Here is a 12,027-nt window from a genome sequence, read left to right as displayed (position 1 = left end):
GGAATTTGAAATCCCATGGCTCTACATCTTTAAGGTTGATATGCGTTTGATCTCTTGTTATGACTTATCCGTACAGTCACTAAGGATGAGATTTAGTATACGTGCTCAATAGTGCCCCTTGTTTTATTGAGAGTTTACAAGTACTTTTCAAGGGTGCCACCCAAGTAAATTATACTCAATTGGACAAAACCTGTTTTTGTTTGTTTCCACTGTTTTTCAACATGAATTCACAACCATCTGTTATGGTTCTTAAAAGAGCATGCAACAGTTATTTACATCTCCTTGAACTAGAAATGAACAATCAGAACTAAGGCAAGAACAAGACTGATATAAACACATCATCAAAGAAAGTCGTAACTTTCGACATCGTTTTACATGTTGACGGCTGCCACTGGCAATGCATCGATGTATATAAAACTCTGGTACTTGAACTAATTATCTTGCACTTGGTTGTTCACATATTGAAGTGCCATTTAATTCATTGAAGACCCATAATGGTTATAATAACAATACAGTACATAAACGTGCTCAAAGAGACATAAAAATTAGGTCCTGCATGGCAGAGAGTCTAAATCTGCAAGTACATATAGAAAGGCAAACATACTTGCCTTGCCCCCCACATGTTTGAAGAGACTAATTCTTCAGAAAGGTAAAAATACTTGCCTCCCAAGGCAAAAATACCAATCACGGGATTGTTAGGCACATTAAGCGTTGACAGGCTAAGTTAAGCAGAGTTTTTTTTTCCCCCCTAAGAAAGGTTAAGCAGAGTTTAGCTCTCTCACTTGCAATTTTTAACCTTTTCGGTATGTGATGATAAGAATAGTCTAAATAAATCAATAAATGCAAGCTGCATTGGGTGGCCACATCATGTGGTCCCCAATTAATTTAAAGTGGGGGTAGACCCCAAAAAGATGGTTCAAAATCTATCAGTGAATTGAAAACCTGATCTGCTCCTTCACAAAGAGCTCTATCTAAGTTAGGGTCTGGAACCATCACCACATGCCTGCATGCAACACAAGTGAAAGAGAAGTTCAAGCAGCAGTTACATAAAGAAACCGAAAGCTCAAGCCATACACAAGATCTCTGTATTCTCTCTTAATCAGTCAAATAACAGCTCAAATGATCATGTTTACCAGGTCAACAGAAGATGACAAAATTGTTGCTGCAGAGGAGAGCTGAGTTGTAAAACGAATCAAGACAATATTTGAATATTGTCAGAGTCAACAGCTGACTACAGTGCCTATTTTCTTACTTGGTGCCTCTTTACTAGGAAGCTTACCTAGTATACTTTTTCCATCATCCCAACTCTTGGGTCCTTTTCATCCCACCCAGCCTTTTTAAGCACATTTGCAGGCCAGCCTCAAGGCATACCATCAGTACTCATTGACATAAGCCACCAAGATGGAGACTTTGGCAAGGGATGCTGACTGAGTTGGTGACAGTCACTACTTTTTCTTGTTTTCAAATATGCAGAGAGCACCATCTTGTATTACATAGCATTCAAGGGGGTTCAAGCCTATTCTCAACTCAATCTGCTGTTCATTAGTTCACTTTCATAATGGCTATAGCTTTATTCATGGGTACGTAAATAGCTAAAAGATAAAGTGACGAAGAGATTGGCAGTGCCCTGAACTACTTCAGTTAGGTGCTTTGCCAGGTGCGGCAGAAATTTTCAAGGCCACAAAATTGTTTTCACCAATCAAAAAAACAGACCATGATAAGCCATGATTGGTTGTTCTTGCTGATCCATGAAATGCATGAGTCTATAAGTGAGAATACAATTCCAATTAGTGGAGTGTATGCTTTACTATCGTAACCACCTGACCACCCAACTAGTCATTGTCTACAAAAGTAAGCAATGTGGCACTAAAGCTTAAGGTTAACAGCTGTCTATTTAGACTCGAGAAGTGTCTACTTAAGTACAAAACCTGCTATTGCAGGAGGGGCATTGTGATGTTACAGTCCAAGAATACTGGGCAATTTCCTCAGTGTTGTCCTCTTGGTAATTTGGCTTATTTCTGGCATTTGTTGGTCCATCGTGGTTGTTGAACTTCTCCTTTGCAATTGTGTGTGGAGCTCCCGTAGTCGTAGAATGTGGTCATTTCCTAGCCTGTTCATTCAGAAATTATATTTCCACGAAGTTGCCATTGTTGTTCCACATTTCCTTTTCACCCATTTCCTAATGTTTGCCCCAGACATCACCCAATTTTCTGATTTTTGTATCACTTTTCGCAAGTTAAATTGTTGTGTTTCCTCAAAGTTCTCCTTTTCAGTCTTTGATAGTGAAGAAGAAAACATGTTTCAACACTTCCCCACTATTTCGAGCTGTTTCCATTTTCTAATCTTTAGCCGCTTTCATTGCGATAAAGTTGGCAGTTGCTGTTGCTGTTCACATTGCATGTGACTATAAGAATTCCATCTTTTTGGTGCATGAAACAACAGTGCTCAACCTTTTTAGCCATTTGTTGTTGGATTTATCTCCATTTCAGCATGTCCTTCTCAAACTGATTTTAACATAATCTTTGCTGGACCCAGCACTGATGACTGGTGCACTTCTTGTTGCTTGTACACACATTGCACATTCGTAGATCTTCATCAACAATTGTCCTTGTTGCACATTGCAATTTTTGCTTGCAGGATTCACAGTTATTGGTAAAGTACCTCTAACTTTCAATACTTGGCAGGCTGAAGTAAATTGATGAGTTGAGTGACACATGGTGGTTCACACAGTTACTCAACAGCCATAATGCCCCAGAGATTTCCAACCTTCACACATGACATGGCACAAGCCATACAAGCACACAAAAAAGACATGAAGGGATGGACATCAAACTCACCTCCCAGCTATAGAGCCAAATGGGCTCACTAACGACATCACGAGAGCTAAGATCCCCCAGCCCACAAGATCTGTGTTTGGATGGGGTTCCTCGGGCCTAGAGCCCAAGTGTAGTCATCACACTTGATGTCCCCAAATGAGCCCCTGAGCCCCATTTCTAGGACTTCTTAACTACCCTATCTTTTGGTGTGCCCACACTACAAGACCCTTAACCTTCTAGGTACATCCATGCTGAGTGACCTAATGATGTGAGCACCAATCTTAAATGTCCAAGGATGTAACACAAATCCCAAATCCCTGTATACCGGTCAGTATTTCTTTAAAAGGCTTTCTATATGTGGGTCTTCTATTTGGTTCAAGGGGGATTACAACTCTGTACCAGAGAGGATTTTGTGCTCTTCCATCTAGGGCACTGGTCTTGAGAGAGTGTTGTATGTGTTAGCTTTTGTGCTAGACACCATTGTACCCTAAAGGAGATTTCACACATCCCTTACTGTCTAGGGGACACCTTTCCAACAGTGGGCTGGACTGGAGATCTCTATAGCATCCCGTAGCTCATTTGAAACAAGCCCACAATTTATTCTGAATTTTGTATCAAAGACCTTCCCAAATTCCTTTTCAATTGCTCTATGTGTCAAACAACAAACTGGACTTACGTCCTAACTGACACGCTCGTACATTTAAACACTTATGTGGGACTTTTATCTGCACACACCAGACTTCCCCCACAAATTAAAATATACTTAAAGAAGCGAGGTCAAGCTCAGATTTTACAAAAATGACTCTTTGCTATGGAATTCATAAATGACTAAAAGTACGAAATGCCAAGGCCTAGAAACATTCCAAGAATTATTTTACTATTTTTCTGGCACTTGACTAGTCTTCTTAATATTCCCAACTTCAAGACACCCACTACTATTTTCAGTAGTTCACCATTTTAAGCAGCTGCTATTTTTGGAAATTACAATTTTTGGCAATTTTTTGTACTTCCTTCTTTAACAGTTGGCCTCTGCTGACTTTGTTTGCCTTGACCTTGACTACCTTTGACTAGCTTCTTTTTCCTTTGACCTGCAACCACTGTCATTTTAGGCTGACACAGGCTGCCAGAATGACATTTTCAGCAGCTATCTCATGGCAATGCAAGGAGATCCCAAAGCGTTGTCTATGGTCATGTGAGAGAGCTTAGTTGGTGAGAGATGCACTTGCAAGACCCTCTGGAATCTGCAAAGTAAAGCCCAACCTCAGGTGTATCACCTAGGTAGCTTTATGTTGGTAGTCAATCAAGCAAAGGCAACATCTACTCTAAGAGAGATGCAAGACACCATCATAAATGGTTTTTTGTGTGTTGTGGTGGGATTGGACACCTTGCCCAGCCGCCAGGTTTAAGAACCCTTGGCATCATGATCAGAGATGTGGGAGGTTATTAGGAGCCTCACAACATGGCACATTTTGGAAGGCTTGTTGCTGAGAGAGCCCTTTGGTATATGCCACCTTGGCAGAGCTCTAGTCTTCCATTATTCACTCCCTTCAGGGGCACTAGGAGCAGCTTTTGGGACACTCTTAGCATCGATAGGAGCTTCAGCAATTGCTCCTTCGCACCTGGGATTAGTACAGGCTATAGCACGTTCTCCGCACTACCCCATATGATTTGGTTTTTTCAGCTCTAGCTAGAATGTCGAGCACTTGTACTTCTTTCAGTTTCTTCTCAGTCATATAATTAGTCACAATTAATTTTGCCAAATCAAAGGTATTGGTTGCATAAAATTCAAAAAGCATATGAGTTTGCACAAGTAACACGAGTTTTGGAGAACGAGCAAAAGTTTGAACCAGCAATAGAAAAAGGTAGCAGCATTCAATATGAGTCTGTAAAAAGAGCACAAAATCTATAGCCCCCACAGTTCTTTAAGACACTGGTGGCCATCAAACCTTGCAGCAGATCATGTTTGATGCCTGCTTTGATGAGATGTACCAAAAATCTGAATCAGGTGAACTATACTAGAGCTAGTATAATGTCAATGTCTACCAAAATATAAAGACACTTCACTATATCCAAACAGTGGACATAGTCTGGCAATTTTCAATGCTTCAAGCATTTCACATTGCAAGTTCACAAAAGGTATGCTTCAAAGATTACGTATGAGGATGCAAAAGCAGAAAAAATGTTAAAGCAGTGACTTGTAATAGCAGCACACAGCTTTGTCAAATTTTCTGCAAATGTAAGGAGTGGAGTCTCTTTTCAACTACGCCAGCTTCTTCTTGACAGTCAAAACCATTCTGCAATCAGATGATGCATTTGCCTGACAACTTCTATCTGGGACGTTCAGCAAAAGAATGAAGAGGGAAAGATCACTAGGCCACATTCTTCTCGACCGTCACAAAACCTTTCCACAATCAGATGGTGCATTTGCTTGACAACCTCTATCTGGGAGGTTCAGTAAAAGAACGAAGATGGAAAGATTTTTAAAAATTGGAGAGCAAGGACAGGCAAGATGGACCAAGAGTAAGTTGAAGGAAGAACACAAGCATGGCATACAAAGAAGAGGTTAGAAGGGTAACGCAGGACATCATTTTCATGTGCATTGAACTGTCAATGAGAAAGTGCTGGAGGAAGGATCAGTGTCTTCAAGACATCCCGAGAATAACCAATGGAAGACTTGAATTGCATGAAGCCACTGTAATGCAGTTTGCCAAGCAGTCATGTATGATGCATAGAATTGCATCCACCAATAGAAATGAAATGTCATCATTGTGCACAAATTATGATCGCAGAAATTGTTTCCCCTCCATTGAGTCATTTGTTTAGCCTTAATCAGTGAAAACATGGTAATGTGAGCAAAGGAGATACTTGATCCTATTTTTCATTTCACCCAACTAACAGCTAGCTCTTAAATTAACAGATCTAAGAACCTTGACTTATCAATGATCAATCAAACAAACCAGTCGCTTACATTCCAGCATTTCGGGCTGCCAGTACACCAGTGGGTGCATCTTCGAAGCACAGAACATTAGCCATTACATTTGGAGGATTCTGCAAAATTCCCCAACTATGATAATGATACACTCCAGGAGACTGAAACAGGAGTTCAAACTTTAAAATCTTAAACAACAGCATACCTCAAATCGGCCAGCAGCTGTAAGGAAGATGTCTGGAGCTGGCTTTCCATTTTTTACTTCAGGATCGTCACCTACAACCACATGATGCATAAGGGAGAAAAGTTCTTTATGTCTCATTGTTTTGAGCTCAAAATGGTATTTGTGAGAGCTGCATCAGAGCAAGAGTCTTTATTGAGTGAGTAGCATCAAGGCCATGTTCAAAATTATTCCTCAAGTAGTGCCATAATACGGAATAAAAATGAAAGCACTCAATACTCTAACAATCTCCAGGGTAATGTGCTGTTCAGCCCAACTACAATCACATGTGAAATCAGGTCAAGCTTACCTGGTTGCCACTGCCATAGGGACATTATAAGCATGAAGATGCCGAATGAGACGTTCAGCACCTGTAAAGGAAAGCATGTGAACAAAGAGATAAAAACCACTTTGGGGTTTGCAGAAGATAAGTACAAAGAAACAACTTACCAGGTAAAAATTCACATTGGGGGAACATGGAATGAAGCATTTCCTCCCTTCGTCTTATGAACTCCTCAGGTGTGAGAACACTCTCAAGTCCAGTCTCCTGGACAAAAATCCTGCCCGCATCCAATGCTTTCTTGCCAATCATTTTTGATTTTAGGGACCAGTCAAATGTCTTGCCATATTCTGCAAGTATTCTCTCTTGCACATCTGTATAGAATTTTTCTGTATCTGTTCATACAATCACATAAGGGGGTTAAACCTACTACAGACAGTGGAGAACTTCTGTATCTGTTCATAAAATCAAGTAAGAAGAATAAACTAATGCAAACAACAAGCATATGGTCTTTCGTGTGTAGCTAGAAGTGAACACATAATGATCCAGCTTAGGTGCCATATAGCCCATAAGATGTGGCTAGAAATATCTACCATAGGTAAAAGGTGCACCATACAATTGTGCTAGACAGTAAGTACCAATTTCCTGCTAAAACCTAAATAACTACATAATCTAGGTGTAAGATGGTGTGCATGTGCAGGTGTCTGTGAGCGTGGACATGGGTGTATCAGAAGTGGGTCCAGAGATGGAAGCATAGAAGATTGCTGTAATAGACTGCACAGCACAAGATAAAAGAGAAAACAAAAGAACACTGCAAAGGAGGAACTCAGAGATATGCTCGGGAAATGGAATCCATATACCAAACAAGAGACTGTCATGTATATGCACTAGGAATCTGCAAGTGTGCAGATTCCTAGTGCATAAAATAATGCCATAAAAAGATCAGGTCAGCCAGCATCATGCACCAATCGGCCAGCAATAAGTGGCCAAAATCATTATAAAAATTACAATAAAAAACACTTGAAAAATCTACAATGCCTAGCCCACAACTGTACATACCTAGACTCGCTCATGAGCTGACTAAACTGCTAACAAGGTGTTGCCGAAATCTTTTGTTCTATCAAGTTTTAAGAAAAAGCATCAAATATACAAAAATCTATTTAAAAAAGCACAGAATTTCTATTTATGAGAGTGTGCAACAGAAAGGAAAGCGAACACGAAGAGGAGAATGAAAAAGAACACAGGTGAGAGAAGGAACAATCCAACTGCATAGGGGAAAATCAGTAGATAATGCCGAACCCGCAACTTGTTATTGCCCTCTCTAATGAACAGGGTCTTTAGCTCACTGAGCTCCTGTGCTCAGATACCATGTCAAAAATAACAAATATGCTCTAATACCATGTCAAAATAAGCGATAGTGCAGAGAGACAGTAGGGTTTGCACGGAGTAACACTATGTGTACGGCAAACACTAAGAGAGAAGAGGAACTCAAAAACACAATAAGAACACCGTGATGATGCACTGAATCATGCTATGAGAAGATAAGCTGATGTAGTAGAGCCAAAGCTCAGAAGATAACTGCACTGTCTTGTCTGAATTAGGTGGCAGCACCTATGGAAAATCTGCACATTGAAGAGAGCAAAATGCAGTCCTCTAATACCGGGGAGTGACCTAGGCAGCAAAATGTAAATCCCAAAGTGTTGCAGCTGTCAAACGTAGAGAGAGCAGCCAAATGCTAACAGCAAGTGCATAATGATGACGCCAAATGATAGAGGATGAGCCAGGCTGCAAAAAACGCAGGTCCCAACAGCCCCTGTGATAGACGAGTGATGAAATCACTGACACTCGGTGATGTAGACTGTCGCAAGAGGCTAGGATGTTGATGTCAAGCTGGAGATGACAACACCATGCAAGGAGAAGGTCTCCATACTAAAAAATGCACGTGAAGGTAACCCTCAACAAGGGAAACAAGGCGGTGGCAGCCCTCAGTAAGGACATTGGCGAGGCCAGACCCACACTGCCATCGGTCCATCATCATAGTCGACGAACTACTCAACTCCAGAGGGTTTGTCTGATTGGTTTGCAAAGGCCCACATCGTCTCCTTAGAGACATCATATGTGAGTCTCGTTCACATCTGCAAGTTGCCTCCTAATGAGATGCGTACATAGACCCACTCATCACAGTCGAGCACATCAGTACCTATTTGGCTTGTGGACAGTGAAGCTATCCATCACATGACTCCTGGAGTGGACATTTTTATTTCCCAAGCCCCTGCAGCCACGAGTGTCCATGTAGGGAATAACTCCTTAAGTCACGATTCAGAACCAGGGTTGTGTCTGTTTTCCCACTGACCTGGGTCCAAATCTCGCTTTGTTGGATGACGTCTATCATGTTCCGTATAACAAGTTCTTGGTTCAACAGCTTTGCCAGTTGGGGCGAGTTGTTTTCTTCACTATGACCACAGTCGAGGTCCTAGACTCTCAGACTAGTTTAGGGATTGCTCGCAACAAGGCGCAACCTAATGGCCTTTACCACATGACCCACTTTCTTACCAAGCCGATTGTCGATGATTCAAAGTTCCATCGCTTCCAAGATTTGGCCACTACAGGGGAGCCCACAAACTCTAAGAGTCTTTGGCACTTTCGCTTAGGACATCTTGGCTAGGACTCTCGTTATGTGTTGTCGCGTCAAGGGATGGTTGAGGGCCTTCCACGCCCAAAACTATCTCAAGAGGTCTGTAAAGCATGTCAACAAGGTAAGCAACATCATACACCCTTTCCTCAGCAGCCAATCACTGGTGCTGCGAAACCCCTTAGGCTCATTCATGTAGATCTTTGTGATCCCACATCCATTGTTGCCTTAAATGGCACACTATACTTCTTTTTTATAGTGGATGATTTCTCTAGATGCATGTGGGTGTACTTCCTCAAGCACAAGTCCAATACCTTTACTTATTTAAGTGCTTGGGTGTTACTAGTTCACAACCAGACCACTCGTCATGTGGATACTATGAGAAGTGATTCTAGTGGTGATTTTACCTCCCACAAGTTTTCTGAGTTTCTATAGGAGCAGGGCATTGCACGCCAACTTAACTATACCAACTCCCCTACGCAGAATGGAGTCGTAGAGCGTAGGAACTAGACTGTCCCAAACATGGCACGCTCTATGCTATTCGCAAAAGAGCTCCTTGAGTGCCTTTGGATCGAGGCTATTAATACTTCAGTGTACATCCTCAACTTATGCCCGACTGCGGAGGTCCCTAAAAAGACTCTATATGAGGCATTTTTTACTCTCAGTCTGTTATTTCTCACTTCAGAGTTTTCATTAGTCGTGCTTACATGCACATTGAAACCAGTGTTCCTTCAGTGGATGGGTGGTAAATCCCTAATTACAACTTAATTACACTAGCAAACGAGTAATGCAAATCTGAAAATACAAATTTACCTACTAATCTTGTACAATGCACACCCGATTGGCCCCAAAATTGGCACCCCTTTCGGTATTTCTTTAGCTTTATTGAAGAAGAAGCTGATTTACAATGGGATTCTCTCGATCCCCTTCGCAATCCAAACTCCCCTTGCTGTCCAAAGTGACCAGCCAGTCTTCAATCTAGTTTGCCCCTTGATCCAAGCACTTAATTGGCCTTCATCCACTTCATAGACGATGGAAATACCCCAAATTCAATGGCTGGCTAGTCCTGCACTTGAATTTAGCTAAAATTCACCTTCAGCCCTATTGAATCCAAGTCTTGGAGCTTCCAATTTCTGGCACACTTTCCAAGGCTACTGCTAAACCCTAATTTTTTGTTGTAAATTAGGGTTTACAGCAAAGAAATTTGCAATTTCTTAGCCTCCAAGGGTCCAAATACTGAGATCTTCGGAGCAAGGGTATGAAATGGCTGGGAGATGAGAGAGAAAGCTGTAGAGAGAAAATTCAGAGTTTTGTCACGAAGAATGATTGAAAATCAATCAAATGTAACTGTTGCCCTGCCACAACAGCTTGTAGATGCAAAGAACTAAAGAAAATCAGTCATTTACTGCTGCTGCCCTATCTCAATAACTTGTAGATGCTGTCACCTACTGTTGATTGGTCTTCTCTTGCCCTTGGCTACCTCAGAAGGTCCTCCAATGGCTGCAAATCAACCCAACAGCATCTCCTTCCTCTCTCTTGCCGGCTGAATATACTAAAAATGTCTCTCTCCAACCTCTAAAGACGTTTTTCAGACTTGCATGGGCATTTTTGACAAGTGGCAGTCTTCCCAAATGGTTTTTCCAGCATTAGCCATAATTAAATATTAATTTTCAGTCTTTAAATACTGAAAATTAATCTAATAATTATTTTGACGCCCTAAATAATAATCTAACTGGCCAATAATTAAATTGACGAGGCATCTTCCACTCCCGAGTGTCTCTGCGCCATCTTTGACCATCAGATTGGCGTTAGGTACCATTAAACGCCACTTCTCTAGTGTCACCAACGGACACTTATGGCCAAATGAATGAACTAGGCCAACGACTGGCACCAGATACCACCAAGTACCTGTGCAGCATAACTTATAGCAACTTTTTCCTTTGACATCCTTTGATTTCCTCGGGTCCCAGGCTCATAAATTTACTCTAACCCAAATTACACCTTACATGTGCAACATTTACTTAACCATGTGATTAAAAATTAATCCACATGTTAAGTGAGGTTTCGAAAATACATGTCCTCATGACACACACTCCTGATGACAAGATAGGAAAGCTCACCTCTCGAGCAGATCTCTTGATTTTTGTGGACTATTCTCAAGATCCCACTGTCCATTTGCATAAGGATACCTCGAGTCCGGCCTTTTGATGCTCATACCTAACGTTTTGTTGTAGGGAAATTACTTTGGTTATTTTATGCTAGACCAGGTCCTACATTCTCAATTAGTTTGCTTAGTCAGTATTTTAATACACCTAGAATGTCTCATTGGACTGCGTGTCTTCGTGTGTTAAGATATTTAAGGCGTAACTATAATTTTGGACTAACTTATGGACATGGTTTATGCTTGCAAGGATACATTGATTCTAACAAGGGGCGGGAGATCCTGACACCCCCGGCATTCCCATGGAGGCTACCTCTATACCTTGGGCACGGCACCCATCTCTTGGGCTAGCCATAAACAAGAGACTGTGGCGGCTTCCACACCCAAGCCAAAGTATCGAGCTCTCTTCGATGGCACTATGGAGGCCATCTATCTGAGAAACTTCCTGACTACACTTCAATTCCCTTACGAGTCGCCTATAGTTGTCTACTGCAACAACCAGAGTGCCATTGCCCTTGTGGGCAATCTTATCATCTCCCCTAGGACACGGCACGTGGTGGTTCATTACCATTTTACCAAAGAGCAGGTTAAGCTAGGCACCATTCGCCTAGAGTTTGGGCCATCAAGTGGCAATTTTGCAGATACTTTGACTAAGGCAGTCAACTGGCCGGTTCTACAGTATTTTCTACCACAGATCGGCTTGGATACTCTCTCCTCTACTTCTTCAAATGACAGGGAGAGGGTGCTTCCCTCTTATTTCTCCTTTTAGTTTGAGAGGAAGTAATTTCCTTCTCTTGATAGTGACAGTGATGATGTTTATAGCTTTTTTACTTTCACACATTCATTTATTATGTATTGTATATTATGAACATTTATAACTTCATCCGCACTGTCAGGATGACATCATTGTAAAAGGACGCTTTGACAAGTGAACAATTCCCCTCCGAGGACACTATCAAAGTGGCACCGTTGCATCGCATTTTGCGTGA

The 12,027-nt window shown here is 41.5% G+C and overlaps 1 protein-coding gene across 1 annotated transcript in view; it reads right to left on the bottom strand.

The window, feature by feature from the left end:
* Nucleotides 1-461: 461 nt before the first annotated feature.
* Nucleotides 462-12,027, bottom strand: part of LOC148024345 ((DL)-glycerol-3-phosphatase 2-like) — a 28,296-nt gene continuing 16,730 nt past the window's right edge. Inside the window, exons 2-6 of the mRNA XM_087693958.1 lie at nucleotides 6,416-6,640; nucleotides 6,276-6,336; nucleotides 5,951-6,098; nucleotides 5,785-5,864; nucleotides 462-1,003 (exon numbers count right to left, since the gene is read on the bottom strand). Of these exons, the coding sequence (XP_087550084.1) occupies nucleotides 886-1,003; nucleotides 5,785-5,864; nucleotides 5,951-6,098; nucleotides 6,276-6,336; nucleotides 6,416-6,640 (632 nt within the window). The 3' untranslated portion in view covers nucleotides 462-885. The remainder of the gene's footprint in view (nucleotides 1,004-5,784; nucleotides 5,865-5,950; nucleotides 6,099-6,275; nucleotides 6,337-6,415; nucleotides 6,641-12,027) is intronic.

This window comes from Lygodium microphyllum, chromosome 15 (genome assembly GCF_053477565.2).
Source record: "Lygodium microphyllum isolate KBCC chromosome 15, Lygodium_microphyllum_v1.1.10, whole genome shotgun sequence".
Classification (NCBI taxonomy): Eukaryota; Viridiplantae; Streptophyta; class Polypodiopsida; order Schizaeales; family Lygodiaceae; genus Lygodium; species Lygodium microphyllum.
The sequence above is the reverse complement of the archived record's forward strand: the minus strand, read 5'-3'. Positions and strand labels throughout refer to the sequence as shown.